Genomic DNA, 23,206 nt, shown 5'->3' with positions numbered 1-23,206 from the left:
TATCAACGTCTCTGCATTTCACAGCTAAAGTTTCCACGCACACTTTTCGACGTCCGACGTTCTCGGAAAGTTGTTGACATTGGATGAACAAAACACACTCTGAGATTGTTTTAAAATTCGAAAAAATGTTTGTAGTAATAGAGGAGACTTCTATCTTCAAATTCCACACTTTTTTAATGTGAAAAAAAACATAATACTGAATAGCAGAACTTAAAAAGTGCCAAATTCGAATTTGAACATAGTAGCCCCACATGACGGTACTAATAAAAGATGAGATCTTAACTAACTTAAAGAAGGGAACTAAAAAAATAAGGAAATACACACACTGGTGTACTCGTCTCAGTGAAGATATTTAATGATTCTCAGATTCCCTTCCGTATCCCCGACGCAGAATTTTTATAAAAATTATTTATCATAATTTTGTATTAATTTAAATCTAAATAATTGAAAAATGCTATATTTAACATTTTAATAATTTTTAGGTATGAAATACAGAATGAAATTTTTCTGAGAATTTTCTAAACACAGCACACTTCCAATAATTTATCACATTTGCACTTATTTGCTATTACTTGACTCTGAAAGAAATAGTTATTCAACATAGAAATTTCTTTAGTTTCAAAAAGTCATTTATTGATAAGTGTTTGAATATGAATGAAAAAAAATGTAATACTACTTTTTTTTGTATTTTATATTTTAGTACAAATAAAATTCCGATAATCTAATGGATTTATTTAGTAATTGATTGACTGTTTTACATGTGAGAAATATCAAAATATATTTTTGTTTGTCATTAGAGCGTTAGAAACATATATATATATATATATATATATATGTGGGGACGGCATGAGTGGTCATCCCCACATTAGGCCTGGGCAATATACCGAAATACCGTCATTTACCGGTATTTCTTTGATACCGCGGTAATGATATTCGGAAGTATATTCTTCGGCAATACCGAGTTATTGAACTTCGGTATGCCTGCACCTCTCGGTACTCACCGCTAGCCAATATCTTCNAAATATAACTTCGATAATCAAATGGATTTTTTTAGTAATTGATTGATAAGTGAGAAATATCAAAATATGTTTTTGCTTGACTTTAGAGCGTCAGAAAAAAATATATATATATAAATGAGGGTCACCGGTATTCGTTCTGCATCACTGCTCTACCAAATCTAAAACTATTTAATTTTCGTTTCTATTTTTCAGCCACCGTCCAAACTGACATATGAATGTGACTGCAAAAGCATTAAGAGCAGCACTCTAGCTCATTTGCAGAAACTTTAGTGAGTGTCTGCTAGCATAATCGTTTAAATAATCCCTGAAAGTATGTAACCTTGCAGCAGCTTTGTGTCGAAATTTTCTTTTTATTGTCACTTTAATGTTTGTACTGAAAGCCTTTTTTCAAATAAAGCAAAAATATTGCAGTTTTAAACCTGTTATCCTAAAAGGATTAAAAATTATAATTGAAAGCTTTTTTCAAAAAGTATTATTGACACTTTGGTAAAAAGGTCATTTGGGTCCATAATGACGTTTCAGATGACGTAACACTAGCGATAGGATCAAATTGCGTTGTTCATAAAAATTTCATGGCAAGGTGGATTTTAGCTGAGCATTCAACACGTTGCGAAAAGAAACCTTAAAATTACCTAGATTTAAGATTATTTTCAACTTGAGACTTGCTGTATAAAAGGATTTTTTCACGTTAAAACAACCTCAATGTAAGGTTTTTATATAGAAGGTTTTTCTTCCAAGGTTTTGGATTAGAGTAACGTGAGTAGAATAGAGCAGATGGTCACAGATCTCGTTTTAAGGTTAGATGACTTACACATAAACCGCAAAACAAATCTTATTAGGTTTACAATGAAAGGGTTTTGGTGAGTTAAAATAAACCTTTTTTTGCTATCTGGGTCTAGGGAACTGGGGAGCGAAGCGAGCAGATTCGGATCTTCCAAACATTTTAAACTAAAGATAAAGTTTTATTTACTGCAATTTGATTCGTCACTGTCATCTCCACAGTCAGATACTCCATCACATTCGTCTGATTTCCGGATGCATTGCCCGCTTTCACATCGAAATTCGGTTTCTGAGTCACATACTCTGTCATGGCAATCGCGTTCGTCACTTCTATCTTCGCAATCATTGTTCCCGTCGCAAACACGCCATTCATCAATACAATTTCCATTGTCGCACTGAAATTTGGAGGGACAAGCAGCTGTAAGAAGAAAAAATAAATTCTTTAAATTAAATAACGATTTCAGTTACAAAAAAGTATAGAAGGCAAGAGAACCAAAACTTTTGATTTTCGTTAACAATATTCTATGATTTTTTATTATTTTTTATTAACTTTCGTTGGAAGTAAAATAATTAGCTTGCTTTTCTTTCCTTATGTTTCGTTTACTTTTTTTCCTTCACATTCATAACATGAACTATAAACTTTCGATCTGAATCCCTTAAGTAAAAAAAAAGTTTTCATACCATTTTTGTATGAAATTGTATTCATTTCGTGCAAGAAATATTTTTTGCTAATATTTAGTCATTTTCCATGTCAAAAAAAAAAATTACTTTGAAACATGATATTTTGCCGTTATTTTACCCATTTTCAACTCTCGTTACTTCCTTAACTATTCATCAATTTTCCCGTTTATATTGTTTATAGTAAATTTCATGCGTCATATATTTCGTATAAACTTTCTTTTTTGTATCCAATGATATTTGTAGTATTGCAATATATCTACCACTACAAAAATACAATTCCAATTAATTAGTATATAAAACATATTAATTCGATTCTATGATGGGGTACCATTTCTTAAATGAAGATTAACACTGGTGACCTTCATAACAATAACCCGCACTTTGAACAATTGACTTGCAACTTGTGACTGCGGCATTAACAAACACCTCGCACTGTTGCTACTCAGTCTCGATCACACGCAACGTCGGCCTGCATACACTCGACTGCTAGTAACAGCACTGGAGCAGCCACAACCTTGAACTTAATACAGTCTCACGATCAGCAAAATTCACGGTGATCTTAATACAGCTCTATCGGCTTCTCACAAAACAGCAATGAATCAACAAGAGGTGTCTGTTCATTGAATTCTATCACAGATATAATTCTGGTGGCGGAGTACTGTAATGTATCTACCACTACAGAAATACAATTCCAATTCATTAGTATATTAAACATGTTAACTCGATTCTATGATGGGGTACCTTTTCATAGATGATGGTTAACATTGTCAATATATCTACTACCTCCGCCGTATTTTTATATACTAAAAAAAGATAGGGTCTTAACTAACTTAAAGAAGGGAACTAAGAAAAGAAGGGAATACGCACACGGCTAAACTCGCCTCAGTAAAGATATTTAATGATTTTCAGATTCCCTTCTGTAACTCTTTGACGCAGAATTTTTATAAAAAAATATTTGTCATTATTTTGTATTAATTTAGGTTAAAATAATTGAAAAAAGTTATATTTAGCATTTTAATAATTTGTAGGTATGAAATACAAGCACCGGTATATTTTTCTAAGAATTTTCTAAACACTGCTCACTTCCAATAATTTTTTCAAATTTGCACTTATTTGCTATTACTTGACTCTGAAAGGACTAGTTATTCAACAAACAAATTTCTTTAGCTTTAAAAAATCTATTATTGATAAATGTTTGAATACGAATGAAAAAAAAATTAATACTACTTTTTTTGTATTTTATATTTTAGTACAAATATAATTTCGATAATCTAATGGATTTTTTTTTGGTTATTGATTGACTGTTTTTTATAAGTAAGAAATATCAAAAATTATTTTCGCTTATCATTAGAGCGTGATAAAATATATATATATATAAATGAGGATCACCGGTACTCGACCAGCGTCAAGGGTCTGCTCCATCAAATCTAAAACTATTTGATTTTCGTTTCTATTTTTTTATCCGCCGTCCAAACTGACTTATGAATGTGACTGCAAAAGCATTAAGAGCTCATTTACAGAGAATCATTAAGAGCTCATATGGTCTTGCTTATTTGCAGAAACTTTAGTGAGAGTCCTGCCGACATAATCGTTTAAATAATCCCTGAAAGCACGTGATCTTACGGCTACCTTGTGTCCAAATTTTCTTTTTATTGTCACTTTAATGTTTGTACTGAAAGCCTTTTTTCAAATAAAGCAAAAGTATTGCAGTTTCAAACCTTTTGTCCTAAGACGAGTAAAAGTTATATAATTTAAAGCTTTTTTTAAAAAGCATTATTGACACTTATGTAAAAAGGTCACTTGGGGCCAAATTGACGTTTTAGCTAACACCACACTAGCACTAGGATCGAATTGCGTTGTTTATTCAAATTTCATGGCAGGATGGATTTTAGCTGAGCATACAAGACATTGCGAAAAGAAACTTTAAAATTACCTAGATTTAAGATTATTTTCACCTTGAGACTTGCTTTATTAAAGGATTTTTTCACTTTAAAACAACCTCGATTTTAGGTTCTTATAAAGAAGGTTTTTTCCCAGGTTTTGGATTTGGGTAACGTGAGTAGAATAGAGCAGATGGTCACAAATCTCGTTTTAATGTTAGATGACTTACACTTAAACCGCATAACAAGCCTTATTAGGTTTACCATAAAAGTGTTTTGGTGAGTTAAAATAAATCTTTTTTTGCTATCTGGATCTGGGGAGTTGGGGAGCGAAACGGGTAGATTCAGAGCTTCCAAATATTTTAATCTAAAGATAAAGTTTTATTTACTGCAATTTGATTCGTCACTGTCATCTCCACAGTCATATACTCCATCACATTCGTCTGATTTCCGGACGCAATACCCGCTTCTACAGGTAAATTCGGTTTCTGAGTCACATACTCTGTGATGGCAATCACGTTCGTCACTTCTATCTTCGCAATCTTTGTCTCCGTCGCAAACATACCTTTCGTCAATACAATTTCCATTGTCGCACTGATATTTGAATTGACAATCTGAAAGGAAAAAAAAATATCGATTTCAGATGCAAAAAAGTAGGCTAATAATAGGTAAGAGAACCAAAACTTTTGATTTTTCTTCAATAATATTCTATAATTTATTATTATTTTTTATTTATTTTCGCTGGAAGTAAAACAGTTGGCTTGCTTTTCTTTCCTTATAGTTTGTTTTCTTTCTTTTTTTTCCTTTTCCATTCACAACATGAACTATAAACCTTCTGTCTCAATCCCCAAAGTTAAAAAAAAAAAAAAAAAATCATGTCATTTTTGTATGAAATTGTACTGATTTCATTTCGTGCAAGAAACTTTTTTTTCTATTATCTAGTCATTTTACAAGTCAAAAAAATTGCGTTATTAGGTTGACGTTACTTTACCCGTTTTCAACTCTCGATACTTCCTTAAATATTGATCAATTTTCCAGATTTATATCGTTTATTGTAGATTTCATATAGCAAACATATTGTATAAATTTTCTTTTTTGTATCCAATGATTTCTGTAGTATTGTAATGTATCTACCACTACAAAAATACAATTCCTATTCATTAGTATATAACGCATGTTAACTCGCTTGTACTTTACTCCAGTCCCTGTGTACTGCTCTTGTTACGGATTTAACCTTATTGTGTATATGTTCAATACTTTTATTATCGTTACTCATTCCATTTCTTTTACTATGCCCGTACTCATTTATTTTACTCTATTTTTGTTATTACGATTGCACTATTATGTCATGAAATAAACACGCGATTAATTTACTTTGAGGTATTATTTTGCTTTTGTATATATGTTTATAACTTATTTAATCAAGTACCTTTTAATTATTGCGCTTAACCTGTTTACTTTATCGTGTTAATTATATTATCGTACTACTTTATTACAGTCTATCATTAACTTATGACTGACCATTTAAATTTTTATGTTCTCCTCGCCGCTTTACTTGTGCTATGCACCACCTCCCACCCTAATTCCTTCCCTCTTATCCACCCCGAATATCTAACTTATAATTTTGACGAATGGGTTAAAGCCGCTTCGCGGCTGTGTACCCAGGTTCTCGCTATTTCTACCATTCTACCAACTCGCTAGTATGACTGGTTACCTTTTCAAAGATGAAGGTTAACATGCTCGATATCTACATGTAGGTGACCTTCGGCCGTGATTTGAAGACGCCTACCTTATCAGAAACTTCTGAACAAGCCTACGTCGATGGATGGTCCACTTTGAACATTTGACTTGTGACTGCGACATTATCAACCTCCTCACGCTGTTACTACTCAGTCTCGATCACACACAACGTCGGTCTGCATTCACTCGACTGCTAATGGCAACACAGGAGTAACCACGACCGTACGCTTAACACAGCTCTCACGATCAGCCAATTGCAGGGTGATCTTAATACAGCTATACCGGCTTCTCACAAAACAGCAATTAATCAACTAGCGGTGTCTGTCCATCGAATTCTATCACAGATATAATTCTGGTGAGGGAGTACTGTAGTGTATCTAAAACTACAAAAATACAATTCCAATTTATTAGGATATGAAACATGTTAACTCGATTCTATGATGGGGTACTTTTTCACTGATGAAGGTTAACATAGTCAATATCTACTACCTCCGCAGTATTTTTATATACTGATAAAAGATGGGATCTTAACTAACTTAAAAAAGGGAACTAAGAAAAGAAGGGAATATGCACATGGCTAAACTCCTTTATTTCAATTGCATTCCACAACCTCAACGAAGCACCACTCAGTTCAAGCTCAAGATGAATGGGAAAAGGCATCAGGTGCCCAGATATTTTATACAGTTCAAGTTTAACACGGCTAAACTCGCCTCAGTGAGGATTTTTAATGTTTCTCAGATTTCCTTCCGTAACCCTTTGATGCAGAATTTTTATAAAAAATATTTTTCATTAATTTGTATCAATTTAGGTCAAAATAATTGAAAAATGTTATATTTAGCATTTTGATAATTTATAGTTATGAAATACAGAATGAAGCACCGGTTTATTTTTCAGAGTATTCTAACCGGAGTATTTTTTTGAGAATCTTCCGAACACAGCTCGCTTCCAAATAATTTTTCAGATTCAATTAATTTTTTACTTATTTGCTATTACTTGACTGTGAAAGAAATAGTTGTTCAACATAGAAATTTCTTTAGTTTTAAAAAATCATTTATTGATAAATGTTTGAATACGAATGAAAAAAAAAATTAATACTTCTTTTTTTGTATTTTATATTTCAGTACAAATATAATTTCGATTATCTAATGAATTTTTTTTAGTTATTGGTTGACTGTTTTTTATAAGTGAGAAACAACGAAATATATTTTCGCTTCGCATTAGTGCGTCAGAAAAAATATATATTAAAATGAACGTCACTAGTATTCGATCTGCTTCAAGGATCTGCTCCAACAAATCTAAAACTATTTGATTTTCGTTTCTATTTTTTATCCACCCTTTAATCTGACATATGAATGTGACTGCAAAAGCATAAAGAGCAGCACTCTAGCTCATTTGCAGAAACTTTAGTGCGAGTCCTGCCGGCATAAACGTTTAAATAATGTCAATACTTTTCTTCTTAAAAATTATTTTTTAATGCTTTTTAAAAAGTATTGTTGTTTAGGTCCATAATGACGTTTTAGCTGACGTCACACTAGCGATAGGATCAAATTTCTTTGTCCATTAAAATTTCATGAAAGGTGAATTTTTGCTGAGCATACAAGCTTTCGCGAAAAGAAATCTTATAATGACCTAGATTAATGGTTATTTTAACCTTGACATTAGCTTTAATAAAGCTTTTTTTCACGTTTGAATACCCTAAGTCAGGGGTGGCGAACCTTTATACACCAACGTGCCATTTTTTTCTAGAAAATTGTTTAATGAGATCATAGACGTGCCGTCAAATAATTTTGACTTCGTGATTATTGAGAAAATAATAATACTAAATACTACTATCAACTCAAAATACTTTATTTGCATAAAAAAATAAAACATTTTGCAATGTCTCAGTTATACGCGTAATTCAACTTAAAGTAACATCAGTGTGACTTCTGTTGCTGCAGATTAGATGACAAATAACTTATACTAGGTCGATGGAAGTTAGATTAAGTAGGACTATTAATTTTTTTTTTGCTAGTTATTTATTAGTAGCTTTTTATGATTATTAATTGTTTTTTAGCATTAATTGTTAATTTCTTTATTAATAATTGTTTATTATTTTGATTGTTTTTTGTGAATTTTAATTTAATTGTTACATATGCTTCATAGTGTAATAACAATTCATAGTGCAATAACAATTATGATCGGTGGCGTGCCCAAAATATTGTGTCACGTGCCATAAATGGCACGCGTGCCATTGGCTTGCCATCCCTGCCCTAAGTGAACCTCGATTTAAGGGCTTTATTTTGAATGCTGTTTTCCAAGGTTTTGGATTAGGGTAATGTGCTTAAAATAAAGCAGATTGTCACAGATTTCACTTTAAGGTTAGAAGGTTTACACGTAAACAGCATTACAAACCTTTTTAGGTTTACATGAAAAGGTTTTTGCTAAGTAAAAATAAATCTTATTTCGCTATGTGGAAATCCGACTTGCTAAAGCATATATTGGGGTTGCGTTCTCTATGAATTTCAATCATTTTCTGACCGTTACAATTAGAATTTCTCGTGAAATTATCACAACTACCAAGTTTGACCTCTTGTCGAAAAGTGTTCAAAATTGAACTGCGTTCTGAACTAGATGAATAGGCTTGCTTCAATTTTTCTTTCACTAACAAGCAGAATTTATATCGCCATTTTTGTCGTCAAATAGAATTTATCGTCAATCGTAATTTCGACAAAACTTTCTAGCGAGAGTACTTAAATTTCAGCTGATCATGAAACCAATGCTAGTTGCATTTGTTTTCTAAATAATACAAGCGAACTTTATTGCCCTTTTTATTGCCAATCAGAATTTTGACAGTTTTTGCTTTGTCGCAATCGGCTGCTTAAACAGCTACTAAACTAAAAAAAAATACAAAAAAGGACAAAAAAGGGAAAACAAATCTATTTTTAGCAGACAAAAAAAAAGTTGGGTGCGCTTTCATAATAACCACGTCAGACAACTCGTCCAATAAATTGTAACTTGGACAGTTTGGTTAATTTGATTACGTAAGAGATAAGGAAAAGTAAAGAATGAAAAAAAAAACATGGATTAAGAAGTTTTTTTACATTTCTACACTGTATAGAAATTTAATTCAATTTATCATCATTAGTCAGAATTTTTAATTACATAGAAAAATTATAAGAAAAATAAGTTTCGATTCAATGAATCGCTCATGCATACAAACATCGTATTATTGAGTTGAGTTTCATGATCAAAATGTGAAGAAAAATATCCGACATTGAGCAAAAAATTTCTAACAGCTAAAATGAATCATTTTTATGCAACAACTAAAAAATAATTAAATGACTAAAACATAATGAAATTAAACTAAAAAATAATTAAATTAGTTTATTGAATTTAAATAAAAACTTTTATCGCATTTATGAGTTTATTTGCCTGAGGTACAGTATTTAAGCAAAAATCGCATTTTCTCCTATTCTTTAACCGTTTGTAATGTTTTGGTAAGTATACTCACCGCGAACAAATGGGAAACCATGTGATTTGTTCGATCATCTACAGATAAATTCAGGGAATACAAAGTAGGGAAAAAAACATTGAAGGATTTTCTTTTACATAAATGCGTGTAACAATAAAGGTTTGAGTGAGATCAAGAGGTCAACACTGGAGAGCTACATTCTCTCGTAAGTTATGAGCCGTTATTTCAAGGTCCAAGTTTACTGCTAACTCTTTAAAGTTTTAAATTCCACCAAAAAAAAAAGATTTAAAAATCAAATTAGTTTTTGTGTCAAACTAAATAAATTGTATTTAATAAATCGATCACAATCCCAAAAATATTTGATAATAACATAACCTGAAAAAATGGCAGTAAAAAAGTTTATTGGAACTCAGTAGGTTAAACCTCTATCGCTACCGAAAACTCCTCCATGTCTATCAAAAGTGACGGGAACCTACGCTATTCATTTTCGATCTAGCAAAAAATTATTTTTTTTTCGCCCTAGTCCACTCCAAAAAATTTTTTAAAATTTATATCTTAATATTTAAATATAAATTGAAAGTATCTTTATCATGCTTCCTACTTACCTTGATTTGAAGAAACTACAACGAGGATCAACAGAGCAATTATTATACGTAGAGCCATTGTATACAATAGAATACTCAACTAACCACTGAGTTAATATTTCAAAAACTGCAAATAATGATTTGCCTTAACAAGCAATAAATGAGGAAGTTTACAAAAGGGTATATCAGCAACCGGAAGTCAATTAAAATGTCTAGATAAAAGACTTTATTATTTTTATTTTTATATTTTTAATTATTTTTTTCAAGTGAAGCAATTTTTTTATTGGTAATATTTACTAATAACTTGTTATATAACTGGAAAAAATATTAAAAACTAATTTTAAACAAATTTCTTTACACTTTAGTTATTTTTTCACATTTTTACTGTTTTTGGACAGTATGGGTATATATTAAGTTTCAGTCTTTCTAGTGTTTATAAAGAATGAATTACATGATAAATATTTTAAAAAATTTATCATTAATATCAAATTGTACTAATTTGTTTTATTGAAAGTTATAAAATGGGAAGAAATTTTTCATGAACCAATTGCTTGGATTTAGCTAGGAAAGTTTTTTAAAATTACTAGGTGGCTCCACCCCCTGCTCGCTAACGCTCGCCAACCCCTGAGAATTGCTACGCAATCCTATGTGATTCACGCCGTGAACCGTGGCTCGCTGCGCTCGCTCGCCAATGAACACAATGTTCTAGCACAAAGACATAGTATCTTATCATCAAAGACATAGAATTTTATCATCAAAGACATAGTATTGTACTTATGTAGAAGAATTCTATCAATGTTCTTATTGGCTTTTAAAAAAGTATATTAGCTATTTAGATTGTACATGGTGAAAAAATCAAAACATTAGCTAAATGAGAAACATATTAGCAAAATAAATTACCCAAATATTGCAGTTACTCACCTAAATTCAACTAAATATGTATAATAAATTAGTTAATGCTAGAAATTCTGAAAGTTTTAGAAAAAAAATTTATTAATTAATAATATAAACTTTAAACCCTAGCTTTTCCTTGTGAGATAATAACCCTCAAAAAGTCTTTCATTTTCAAGAACACAAATATTTGTTTTATCGCCAAATGAAATATTTTTTGGTGATCAGCGTTATTGAAATCAATTTCTATATTAATTAACATTTGTGATAAAGTACATAACATTTTAGAACAAAATAAGAATGTTTCACATACAATAAATTAAAATGCATGGCTGTTAGCATTACCCGAGAAATACCACGTGGAGGTCGCCATGCTGCATTTCTAATCGGGGAGTTTTGATTTTGGCAGTTCCCCTTGCCTACTGCCAATAGAAGTTTCAATTAAATTTTTTCCAAAAAACATTTTTTTCTGCAAAGCTCTAAGAAATTAACACTAAGCATTTAGAATTTCTTTGAAAACACAATTATAGATTTGGCATCTTGGAGCAATTACTGAAAGGCTGTCAAATGACTTAACTCTTGACAGGCCAACATAAAGTTGTCCATGACTAAAAACTTGTTTAGTCAATACTAAACTGATTTTCTCAAAAGTCTGACCTTGTGACTTATTTATAGTCATGGAGAAGGCCAGCCTAATTAATTCCTAATTGAGTTTAAATTAAATATTATCATGTTTTTAGGGCATGAATCTGAATTGAACAACCTGATAATGCTCACTCTGGTTATTGTTTCCGTTTTTAAAAGCGCTATATGTTGAGCCAGTTTAAATTAAATATTATCATGTTTTTAGGGCATGAATCTGAATTGAACAACCTGATAATGCTCACTCTGGTTATTGTTTCCGTTTTTAAAAGCGCCATGTGACATTTTTAGCAGCAATCATTGGTCGATTTTCTTACATTGCCATTCGGGATGTTGTAATGAGGCTTTTCTTTTGGTGCCGTGTAAGAGAAATATATATATAGATTTTTAAACTGTCCCTTGTAAAATTTAAAATGTCATTTAAAGTAACGCTTTAGAGAATGTATTCTATTTTTTACTATCATTATATTCTAATATAGTTCTGTAATGCAAAATTTACGGTACCACAGATATTTTATATTCTACGATACCAAAATATACAAACTTTTTTTAGGTTTACATTAAAAGGTTTATGCTGGGTGAAAATAAACCTTATTTTGCTATCTGTAAAGTCTATTAAAGCATCTATTTTTAAGGATACTTGTAATGGAAACCCAATCTCTATTCAATAGATGTTTGGAAATTGCTTGATATTTTAAAATAAACTTTTTCAGTAAAGGAAAAAAAATATATTTAACTTAATATATCATGTATATTAAATTTATTAAATATATTAAAAATAAAAATGTTAATCACTTCATCAAACATGAATTTTTGTAATACGTTTTCACAATTCATTCAACCACAATCCATTTTGGTGAACCGTCGGTCCATAGCGTATGAAAGCATTTTACAGATTTGCTGAAATACGTGTGAGTTCGGTAGACGGAAAGTAAGGTTCCGGAAAAAGCGGTACGGAAAAAAAGGGTTCCGGTAAAAAAGGTCCCTGGAAAAAAAGGTACGGAAAAAAGGGTTCCTGGAAAAAGGGTCCCTGGAAAAGGGGTCCCAGGAAAAAAGGTCCCGGAAAAAAAGGCCCCTTTTAAAAAGGTATCTCCATAGGGAAAATCTGTAGGGATATTTCCCTTCTCGCTTTCTGGGCAGCATGAATGCTTCTCGCTGTTTCAATGAATATTCTTTTTATCTGTAATAATTCCGATTAGATCATTGAGGTAAGGAGAAGGGTAAGGGGGGGACTTTTTTCAGTTATGTTATCAATTGTTATCAATCAATCAGTTATATTATTGTTATCAATCAGTTATAATATTGTTATATTATTGTTATCAGTTATATTATTGTTATCAATCATCAACAATTGTTATCAATCAGTTATATTATCAGCTATGTTATCAATTGTAACTTATTACAAAATAAAAAAAAAGCAAAAAATGGAAGAAAATAACATGCAAGTACCTGTCAAAAAATTTCTATTAGAAGCGTTATAAGCGAAACACATTCATTTTACTACCCCCCCCCCCAAAAGTTTCATGTAGCCTGATAACACTTTTTCAATAGAGTCAAGATTCCCGGGAGAATCATGATCTTAGAATATAAATAAACAATTTTATTGAACATTTTCATATTTAATTAACTTTTTAGAATAAACAAGGAGGCTTCGCCCCCTGCTCGCTGGCGCTCGCCAACCCCCGGAAATGCTTTCGCAGTTCATTTCGGATTGCGCGCAATCCGATGCTCGCTTTGCTCTCTTATTGGATACGTTCTTAACGTCTAGCTTTTGTATACTTTTTTGAACACTGAAGTTCCGACCACTTTTCTCTGTAGAAAGTTATAAACCTGTGCATATCAGTATTAATTTGAAATTGCCAACAGTTCACATATTTTTTTTAATCACACTATTCTAAATTTCAGTTGTTGAGAAAAGTAACTGTTGTAAGTTTTGTTTTAAAGTCTTTCCCACCAGAGGGCTAAAACCATGTGTTGTAAAACAATATGAAATAGTACTGAACGCCGGATGTAAAGCATCGACTTCGATGAAGATAATTTTGTGAGAATTTTTTTGATAATTCGGTGAGAATTCACCCGATTAGACATATGATGCTCACTACGTGCTCTTGCTCGCCGAAGCCTATCAATTAAAACGTATTAACGCTTTATATAATATAGATTAGCCATATGATGCTCACTACGTGCTCTTGCGCGCCGAAGCCTATAAATTAAAAATGAAAATCGTTGCCAACGCGAGAAACGAAATATCATCGGTTTTACTGATACATACGTACGTATTAGCGTTTTATATAATATAGATGCATCAAAAAGAAACAAAAGTTGGATAAAAAGCACTTTGAAAATGCGCGACACGAAAAAAAAAAAAAAACATGCACGGAACAGCAAAAGCGCTTCAATCTAATTTTCTCAGTTCAAATATTTTCCCCTAAAGAATTTTCCCTACACAGGTACCTTTTTTACCGGGACCTTTTTTTCCAGGTACCTTTTTTTCCGGGACCTTTTTTTCCTAGAATCGTGAGTTCGCATGCGAGTTGGGTTCTGTGAGATTCTAGCGCTCTCGTGTGCATTTTGCAAGATGTTCTCCATTTCAGACTTCATTTTCCACCGTCTGATATCGAATCGAAAAATCTCTTGATCATTTTTTAGTGGTTAATATAATTAAGAAAAGAGTTCCTTGTCAGAAACTTAGTTATTTTATCATGATAATGAAAAGTGTTGGAAAATTTATTATGCATTTTGTTAGTAATTATGGTGCTTGAAAATATTTTTGAGTTCTTAAAGAGTACTTAAAAGGTGTTTAGTTTTTGTTGAGAGATTTGTCTACACCGTGAGGAAAAAATATTGCTACAGTATAAAAGGGGGAGGGGGAGAAAAGCGCATTAGTATAATTTGTAAGAGTAACAGAACTCCCTCCGCCCCTAAGTCTGAGGCCGTCAGCTGCTATGGAAACAAGAATTATGCATTTCAGGGAGGGTGGTTTCTTTTCACTCTAAGGCTAACACTATAGCCAAAGAAAAAGAATCTCTTACCTTCGCAGACCGGAACTAAAACCTGTACCAAACAATGACCCCACACCCCTAATTGAAAGAGTTATATCTCGTTACCATGGTACCCGCCTCGGTTCAAGACGAATGGCTAGGATGTTCTTACTTTAGACACACTATAAACAACATGGCTGCCACTCTTCAACCCTGAGAAAAAATCAGCAGACTGAATTCCCTCTTCCAATTAATATTTATTTCCATTTTTTTATTTTCAAATTAAGTTTTAAAAAAAGTTAATGTACATTTTTTAAAAAAAAATCTGTCAAGATAAAAAAATTAATAATTTTTTTTATTAAAACATTGCTATTTTTCAATTCCTACTATTAGTTCATACTCTTCCTGAATCTTGTTCAAATTTTCCATCGTTAATAAAATACTTTTTATTCATCCACTCAAGTTCAAATAAGTTTTTTGTTAAACTTGTAGTGGATTAATTTTCGAAAAACTGTTATCGGGACCCACGATGAAAAATAATACTCTTCGTGATTTCTCAAAAAGAGAGTGATCCCAATGAGCTTACTACAAAATATTGCTTAAGAAATACATGCTAAATGATGTTCCGGCTCCTATAATTTCACCTTTACTTGGGGATACAAAAAAAAACACTTGCACTTCAACTTACAGTGACTCATGTTCAGAAACAATTTTTCTTCCAGCAACCAGCGCTACACATCAGTTTACCTCGTGTACTGGTTGGTGATGAATGTCTACCCAATAATCTTAATTTTTTTTTGTATTTTTATTTGAAATTTCTTAATTAAGTTTAAATTAAATTTATTCTTTAAATTTTAATTGGTAATTTGTTTTAATGTTTATAAAAACTTAATTTACCAAAGTGTCCTTAACAAATAGGTTTGATAATACTACATAACTAAACCTGCCACATATACGTTCTCGAGAATCATATAAAAAAGCAAGTTTAACTGTCTCGAGTTTTGTTTCCTATAAAGAAGATTGTTTTCTGTGATGTATCGTTGCATTCAAAGGTCTATAGAGAAAAATAACAATAAATAACAGGACAAATAACAATATTTAAAAAAAAAAAAAATTAATGAAACATTGATGAATTAAAATTTTAAAACTAAACCAATTATTTTGCGAATATGAATTTTTATTGAATTCCAGTCCAGAAAAACAAAACATTTTTATAATTCTAAATAGATAAATTTTCTTTCAAAAAACGTTCTTTAAAGCAATAAAGGAAACGAAGTAAAAATAAAAATATGACTACCGAAGACGACGTCTTCAATGACTACCGGCCCCGGTAGCCATAAAACGAAACCTCTTCTATTGAGGGAGAGGCAAATGCCTAAAGTACCTCTCTCAGTATCCCGAAGATTTTGTATAGAAGTCCAGGAAAAAACATGAAATACATAAAAGTAATTTAGAAAAGAAAATCATCAAAAAATAAAAACTCACTTTTAACCAGGTTAAACAGCGATTTCATGAGCAAACCAAATGAAAAGGAAACACTTAAAACAAAAGGGAAACAACACTCCTTATTTAAGAAAAAGAATTCAGGGAAAAGATACGTAACATATTAATAGAATGCTTAACTTGACAGTTAAGCATTCTATTAATATGTTACGTATCTCTTCATTCACCGGTACCCCCTGAAGAGTCGATATTTCATTTTTATTTCCATTTTTATTTCCATATTTTCATTTTTATTTCGTTTCCTTTATTGCTACATATTGAATTCCAGTAGACTTTAGTAAGGACTTCATCGAACATAAATTTTTGTTTTGAAAATAATGTACTAACTATAAGTGTATAGAAATTAAGACCCATAGACCATTTCCTACTTGTTCATTAAATTATTTATTTAAATTCAAATACATAAAAAGTTCATTTGATTAAACATCAATAGCAATAAATATTGAAATTAACAGGAATAAAACATTTTGAAAATTTTTTAATTTGAAATATTAAGATTTGGTTGAATTTCGCTTGAAAATGTTCAGAAAAAATTCTTTAAAAACTACACTTGAATCGTCCAGTTCATCAATAATACTATCGATATCAGTAGATTCCTTTCTCACTTCATCTAAATGAAACAAAAATCTAATTATACTATAAAATTAACAATTTTTAAACCAACGATAAAAAATCTGAAGACAAACTTCGATATAAAATGCATTAAATGCAAATAAGTACATATTTAATGGGTGATTTAAACTTGAATTTTGAAGTTTTGCCTGCCGTTTTATTTAAAGGCTCAAAAATATTTCTTCCAATATTTGATCCAGGAGTTCCTTTGTCTTCTGGATTGGGTTCAAAATTATATGACTACGGAGTTGAACATTGATGGTATAAAAGCAATGAACAAAATTAACTAAGCTGCAAACTTTAAGATTTTATAAGTTTTAGTAATAAAAAAATAATTTAATTTTATGCAAGCTAGAACGGTTCTGTTATCAGCTTCTTCCGAGTTTCAAACAGGCTTGAATATTTTCAAAAACTAATTTTTATTTTAACAAATAACGTAATTTTAGCGATTGTCGGTATTCCTTAGCATTCGTTTTTTTGTGTGTTAACGATGTCGATCGTCATTGTACAAAGTTTGTAAATGCTGTGAGATATCGATCGACATTCCCCAACGTTTTTTACAATATCGAACAACATCGTTTTGTGATATTGAATATACGTTATGAAAGGGGTCCATTTTTATACACCGAAGAGCCATTACATTATGACCAACCTGCTAAAAACATGTAGGACCATCTTTATCCCTCAAAATTGCTAGCACCCACCTTGAGATTGATTCCACAAGGTGCTGATAGGTAGTCTGATAAGCCTAATGTGCCCCATGAAACCATTGCTCCTGGGCGAGAAACCATGAAAAGCTGGACGAGCCCATTGTTATAGATGGAGGTTGGTCATAACGTAATGGCTCTTTGGTGTATAGTACAATGGTTCGCAACGATATTGTACAATATTCGAAGATAAGTTCGTACGATACTGTTTTTGAGATATGTGCTACTTGGATCGTAATCCCAAAATTGGGTCTACTGTTCAGCAACGTTTTTTAAAAATAAAATTTGTTGAGGCGCGTCATCTTCCATCCAAACGATGTCATTCAGCGCATAGTGTAGCAGCAATTCTGGTATGCTGTTAATTAACAACATGGCTACATAGCGTCAGCCTGTTACTAAGCATATGTTATAATCCCCGATGGTGGCGCTTAATCGCAAAATTTCAGAACGTCAACTATTGTGCCTGAAATTGTGAGCCACATTTTTTATAGGTTTTCTTCGTTGAATATCTAGTGAACATGGTTCTTTGATTTTTTTAATTTATTTATTTTAATTTTACTTTATTTATTTTATTTATCATGTACATTGACTCTATCTTTGCGCTTCATAGAGTCAATATTTTTTTCATACTCATGTGTTTTTTGTGTGTTCAATGCTTTTATCATTCATGTGATTCCTTGTTCATGTGTTTTTGGATGTGGGCAGAGCTGCTTTTTGTGAGTCGAGCATAGCGTACCAGATTTCGTGATACAGGTACCTATTAACACTGTAATTAAGGTTTTCGCATGCGCTGAACTTTTTGTAACGAAAAAAATGGGTGCCTCAAATTCGAAAATGTCGAGTCTCTGTACCTATAAATCCGTAACCATTGTCGTTTTTAGAATCACAAGCTTATACCTCCGAATATACTACATCTGAAATTTCCTCATCTCGATTGCTTGAATGACCACTGGAGGTCCATAAAAAGCGCAAAGGTTTTTTTATAACCATCTCATTCTCACAACTGTATTTCAATTAGAGTGGATTGACATGCAGTTGTAAGAATTTTTATAGTTTTTCTTTTCTTTTTTTTCTTTGTCAGCGGCGCCCTTTGACCACGGCCAGCTCGACCATTGTAACTATTTTGAAAATTAGCGCGAAGAAAGAAATCGATTTTCCCTGGAAACGTGAAACATATCTTAAGGCCCGGTTTCTTAGGACGCATAGGCGATACAAAACGTTAGCTTGAAGCGAGCGCTAACCTCTGATTGGTCAATTTGCGCGTTAGACGTCATCGAACACTCAGCTTGAACGACAACTGCCGTCCGAATCAATTGCATTTGGATTACACTAGCTGCTGAAGCAATGGCGGACAACAGCCAACAGATTATTGAAATCTGCCAACATTTTGATTTCGAGGAGAAATTAATCTCCAAAATTTAAAAAATGACCTAATTTGTATATTGTAAGATATAAATCATACAAAGATTCCGCGCTTAAAACAATCTGTGGTCACAGATTAAAAGGTCATTTTTCCCCTCTTAAGCACTGGTCTACAATAACACATATAAAGTTAAAAACGAGCTACAGATCAAAATAAAAAAATTTTTATGTCATTCGCGCATGCGCAATGCGAGATAATGTCTGAGGTGAAACGACTGCTCACTCTGAGTTTACAAAACAGTATCTTGTTGGGGTCAGGGTAGGTCAACTTTCAGCTGACGCCCAGAGGTGGCCCTTGTCTTAAGAAACCATTTTTCTTGATTATTTTCGTGATTCGCGCTTTTATTAAAATTATGTAACACTTTATTTACCACACTTCTCTTCATCACTTCCATCTGAACAGTCCCTGTCATGATCGCAAAGAAGTCCTTTCGGAAGGCATTTATTTTCATCGCATCTGAAATGAGTTTCCTCGTCGCAATCAGAAACTTCGCAGTTTTCTTCATCACTTCCGTTCGTGCAATCCTTCTGTCCGTTACATCTAGATTCTTGAGGAACACATTCTTTGTTGCCGCAATAAAATCCTCCGCATCTGGATTCGGCTGGAGAAAAAAACACACACAGTCAAAAATCATTCCACTTCTCAGATAGCTATACAAGGTTTCTTTTCACTCCACAAAAGCCTTTTAATGTAAACCTAAAAAGGTTTGTAATACGGTTTACGTGTAAACCTTTTGATCTTAAAACGATATCTGTGACAATCTGCTCTATTCCACGCACATTACTCTAATCAAAAACCTAGGAAAACAACCTTCTACGTAAAAACCTTAAAGCGAGGTTGACTTAGTGTTTTTAAGAGCGATTTTTTTTTGTTTTTAATAAATCTTGTCTCAAGGTGTTATAGTGTTTCTTTTTGCAAAGTCTTGTAGGCTTAGCCAAACTCCACCTTGTCATGAGATTTTAATGAACAATGCAATTCGATTTTATAGCTAGTGTGACGTCAGCTAAAACGTCATCATGGGCTTAAGTGAAAATGTTTAAAAAAGGTTTAAAAAAAACATTTTTTATTCCTTTTAGGATGAAAGGTTTGAAAGTAGAATATTTTTGCTTTATTGAAAAAAGGTTTAACATTTATGTGTGCTAACATTTATGTGACAATAAAAAGAAAACTTCGACACACGATTTTTTTTAATAAAGCTTGTCTCAAGGTGAAAATAATCTTAAATCTTGGCAATTATAATGTTTCTTTTCGCAAAGTCTTGTATACTTACTTAAAATCCACCTTGTCATGATATTTTTATGGACAATGCAATTTGATTTTATAGCTAGTGTGACGTCAGTTAAAACGTCACTAAGAATCTTGAGTGACAATACTTTTTAAAGAAGCTTTAAAAAATAATTTTTAATCCTTTTAGTATGAAAGGTTTGAAAGTGCAATATTTTTGCTTTATTGAAAAAAGGTTTAACATTCATGTGACAATAAAGAAAAAATTCCGACACATGGTTGCCGTAAGGTTTCATGCCTTCTGTGTTAGAGTTCACTATTTTATGAACTTAAAATGATTCAGCCAACTGTATTCTTAAATGCTTTATTACTTTACTGTTTTCAACATTTTAAAGAATTTATTTTTGGACTTATTAAAGATTTTTTTTGTTTTATGGAGATGGTGTAACTAAGCAACACCGTCTGGGATATGAAACAACATAAACTTAAAATGATGTATTAAAATATTATTGCATTTAGAATCAGAGTCTGCTTCATTTAATTCGACGAGCTTCTTCATTTCCATCACTTTCGTGTACAGATAATTTCATCGACAAGATCATTTCGTTGAGAAGGTCGTTACGTCATCTGCCTTTTTTCATAATTTAATGTATTTTTAAGTGTCTTATTATTTTTTAACTTTACCTAAAGCAAACTTTGTATCCTTCATGACTATTATCAGAAAAAAATTTTCTTTAAGATTTGAAATGACTTACTCCTTTTTATTATACTGAGCCTTTATTTAATCGGTGTTTTAGTGGTATTTTATTATAATTTCCTTATAAGACTGTTTGTTTATGTTTAGTTTTTGAAGATAATAAATAATATATTATGGATTAGCACCGCGAAGCAATTAATATAATTACTGCAAAAGATTCTTGATACAGCATGTAAAATTGATTTTAATTTCGTTTTCTTATTTTTTTAAAAAATAAATTGATAGTTGGTTAGGAGAATTTAACAGAGATTGGTAGATGTATCAACAGTTGCTTTTTTTAATTCTTTAATTGCAATTGCGCAAGGATTGTCCTCAGATTATTACTAAGCAAAATTATTTGACCGTTGTCAACTACCTATTGTGAATCTAATCAGATATTAACAATCAAACAATATTTAGGATCCACAATGTGTGACGCTAACAATCAAACGATAATTAGACTCCACATTGTGTGATGTTAACAATCAAACAACATTTAGGATCCGCAATGTGTGATGTTAACAATCAAACGATATTTAGAATCCACACAATGTGTGACGTTATCAATCAAACAATATTTAGGATTCACAATGTGTGACGCTAACAATCAAACGATAATTAGAATCCACAATGTGTGATGTTAACAATCAAACAATATTTAGGATCCGCAATGTGTGACGTTAACAATCAAACGTTAATTAGAATCCACAATGTGTGACGTTAACAATCAAACGATATTTAGAATCCGCAATGTGAGACGTTAACAATCAAACGATATTTAGAATCCACACAATGTGTGATCAATCAAACAATATTTAGGATCCACAATGTGTGACGCTAACAATCAAACGATAATTAGAATCCACATTGTGTGACGTTAACAATCAGACAATATTTAGGATCCGCAATGTGTGACGTTAACAATTAAACGGTTCTACTCTGTTCGGTAGTAATCACAACCTATTTAAATGCAAAGTACTTTTATTAATGAAAGGAAACTTCATGGCAAATTCTCTCTCCTCTGTGTAAGTAAGTATTTTGAAGTTGAAAAACTCTTGTAGTAGACCATGGAATTTCATATTCTGAAGATCCGCCGTGGACAGATCGTAAAAACACCTAGTAGAACACCGAAGTCAAGAATCATTGGCTGCAGGTGAGTGACCACAGCTGCACAGGGACAGAGGGTGCGCGGTATAGGTGCTCGTTGAACTGTTCTACCGTAAAGTGCTCGACTTCGCGTGCGGGTCGTCGGGTACCAAAGCAGGGTAGTCATTCTCACTTCAGAGTTTCAAAATTGCGATGGCATGTCTTCTGATTATCCTTATTTATGCTTCCCAGACCGTCGCCAATACCTCATTGCGCAGCTCTAATGCTGCATAAAAAAAGTATATGCCTACCTATCTATCAAAAATGCCGATTTTTTTTTCAGACTGTCTAAATACAAATAAACTATTTCAAGATTACGCTGAACTCACTTTTTTCCGAACTTTAAAATACCAATTGGAGGTGAAACAGAATTCGCCATGAAAAGTTTCTCTCGTGGAATAGGGTCCTCATGAAAAACGATTAAAAATAAAACTTACAGCAATTTCTTTCATCAGTCTTATCGAAGCAATCAAAACGACCGTCACAAATTTGCTCTTTTGGGATGCAGTGTTCACTCCAGCATTGGAACTCCCCCTCCATACAATAATTGGATGTGGATGGGCAGCCATCTTCGTCTTCCCCATCAGAGCAATGCTCAATACCATCGCAAACAAAATTCCACGGAATGCAAAAACCAATGTTGCATCTGAATTTTCGGGGTGAGCATTCTTCCATTCGATTGAAATCTGAAACAGAAAAAGACTTCGCTTAGTGTAAAATATTTTTGGTCCATGTAGCTATCGAGCTCTTATATCTAAATGTAGTTAGAAAATTACGTCATGCAGGGCTTTGTTTGATTTTCGGATTAGTTAGTTAACTGATAAAATTACCTAAATGAGACGAAACAAGCATGCCTATAAAAAATACCTATCAGTATTGAACTGAAATATATCAATCCTCCATTTTTAAACACGTCTGACATGCTGAAAACAATTTGCAATTGAAAAGCACCCCTCATTATACCAGGCGCTTCCAACTTACATGAGGCCGGGGTCCGCAATTAAAAACACCAGTCAAATGGCGGGCAGCAACTCTATCAAAGTTTTATATAGGTCTCTTTTATGTTTGAAAGAACATTAAATATAACTGTCGGAATTTTATCAAGTTATACAAAACAAGTATTGTATTATTAATTGAAATAAGTAGATTTTTAAAAATATTTAATTGCATATTAAAAAATTCTTGCTACAATAACTTCGATGT

The 23,206-nt window shown here is 32.1% G+C and overlaps 1 protein-coding gene across 1 annotated transcript in view; it reads right to left on the bottom strand.

Annotated features, from left to right (window-relative positions):
- Nucleotides 1-23,206, bottom strand: part of LOC107443390 (low-density lipoprotein receptor-related protein 1B-like) — a 64,833-nt gene that overhangs the window by 25,988 nt on the left and 15,639 nt on the right. The window contains exons 6-10 of the mRNA XM_071181725.1: nucleotides 22,441-22,689; nucleotides 19,268-19,498; nucleotides 16,706-16,765; nucleotides 4,750-4,974; nucleotides 1,990-2,217 (exon numbers count right to left, since the gene is read on the bottom strand). Coding sequence (XP_071037826.1) covers nucleotides 1,990-2,217; nucleotides 4,750-4,974; nucleotides 16,706-16,765; nucleotides 19,268-19,498; nucleotides 22,441-22,689 — 993 coding nt within the window. The remainder of the gene's footprint in view (nucleotides 1-1,989; nucleotides 2,218-4,749; nucleotides 4,975-16,705; nucleotides 16,766-19,267; nucleotides 19,499-22,440; nucleotides 22,690-23,206) is intronic.

The sequence above is a fragment of the Parasteatoda tepidariorum genome, chromosome 6 (assembly GCF_043381705.1).
Source record: "Parasteatoda tepidariorum isolate YZ-2023 chromosome 6, CAS_Ptep_4.0, whole genome shotgun sequence".
NCBI classification, from domain to species: domain Eukaryota; kingdom Metazoa; phylum Arthropoda; class Arachnida; order Araneae; family Theridiidae; genus Parasteatoda; species Parasteatoda tepidariorum.
Note: the sequence above shows the minus strand (reverse complement) of the source record. Positions and strands in the feature narration are given on the sequence as shown.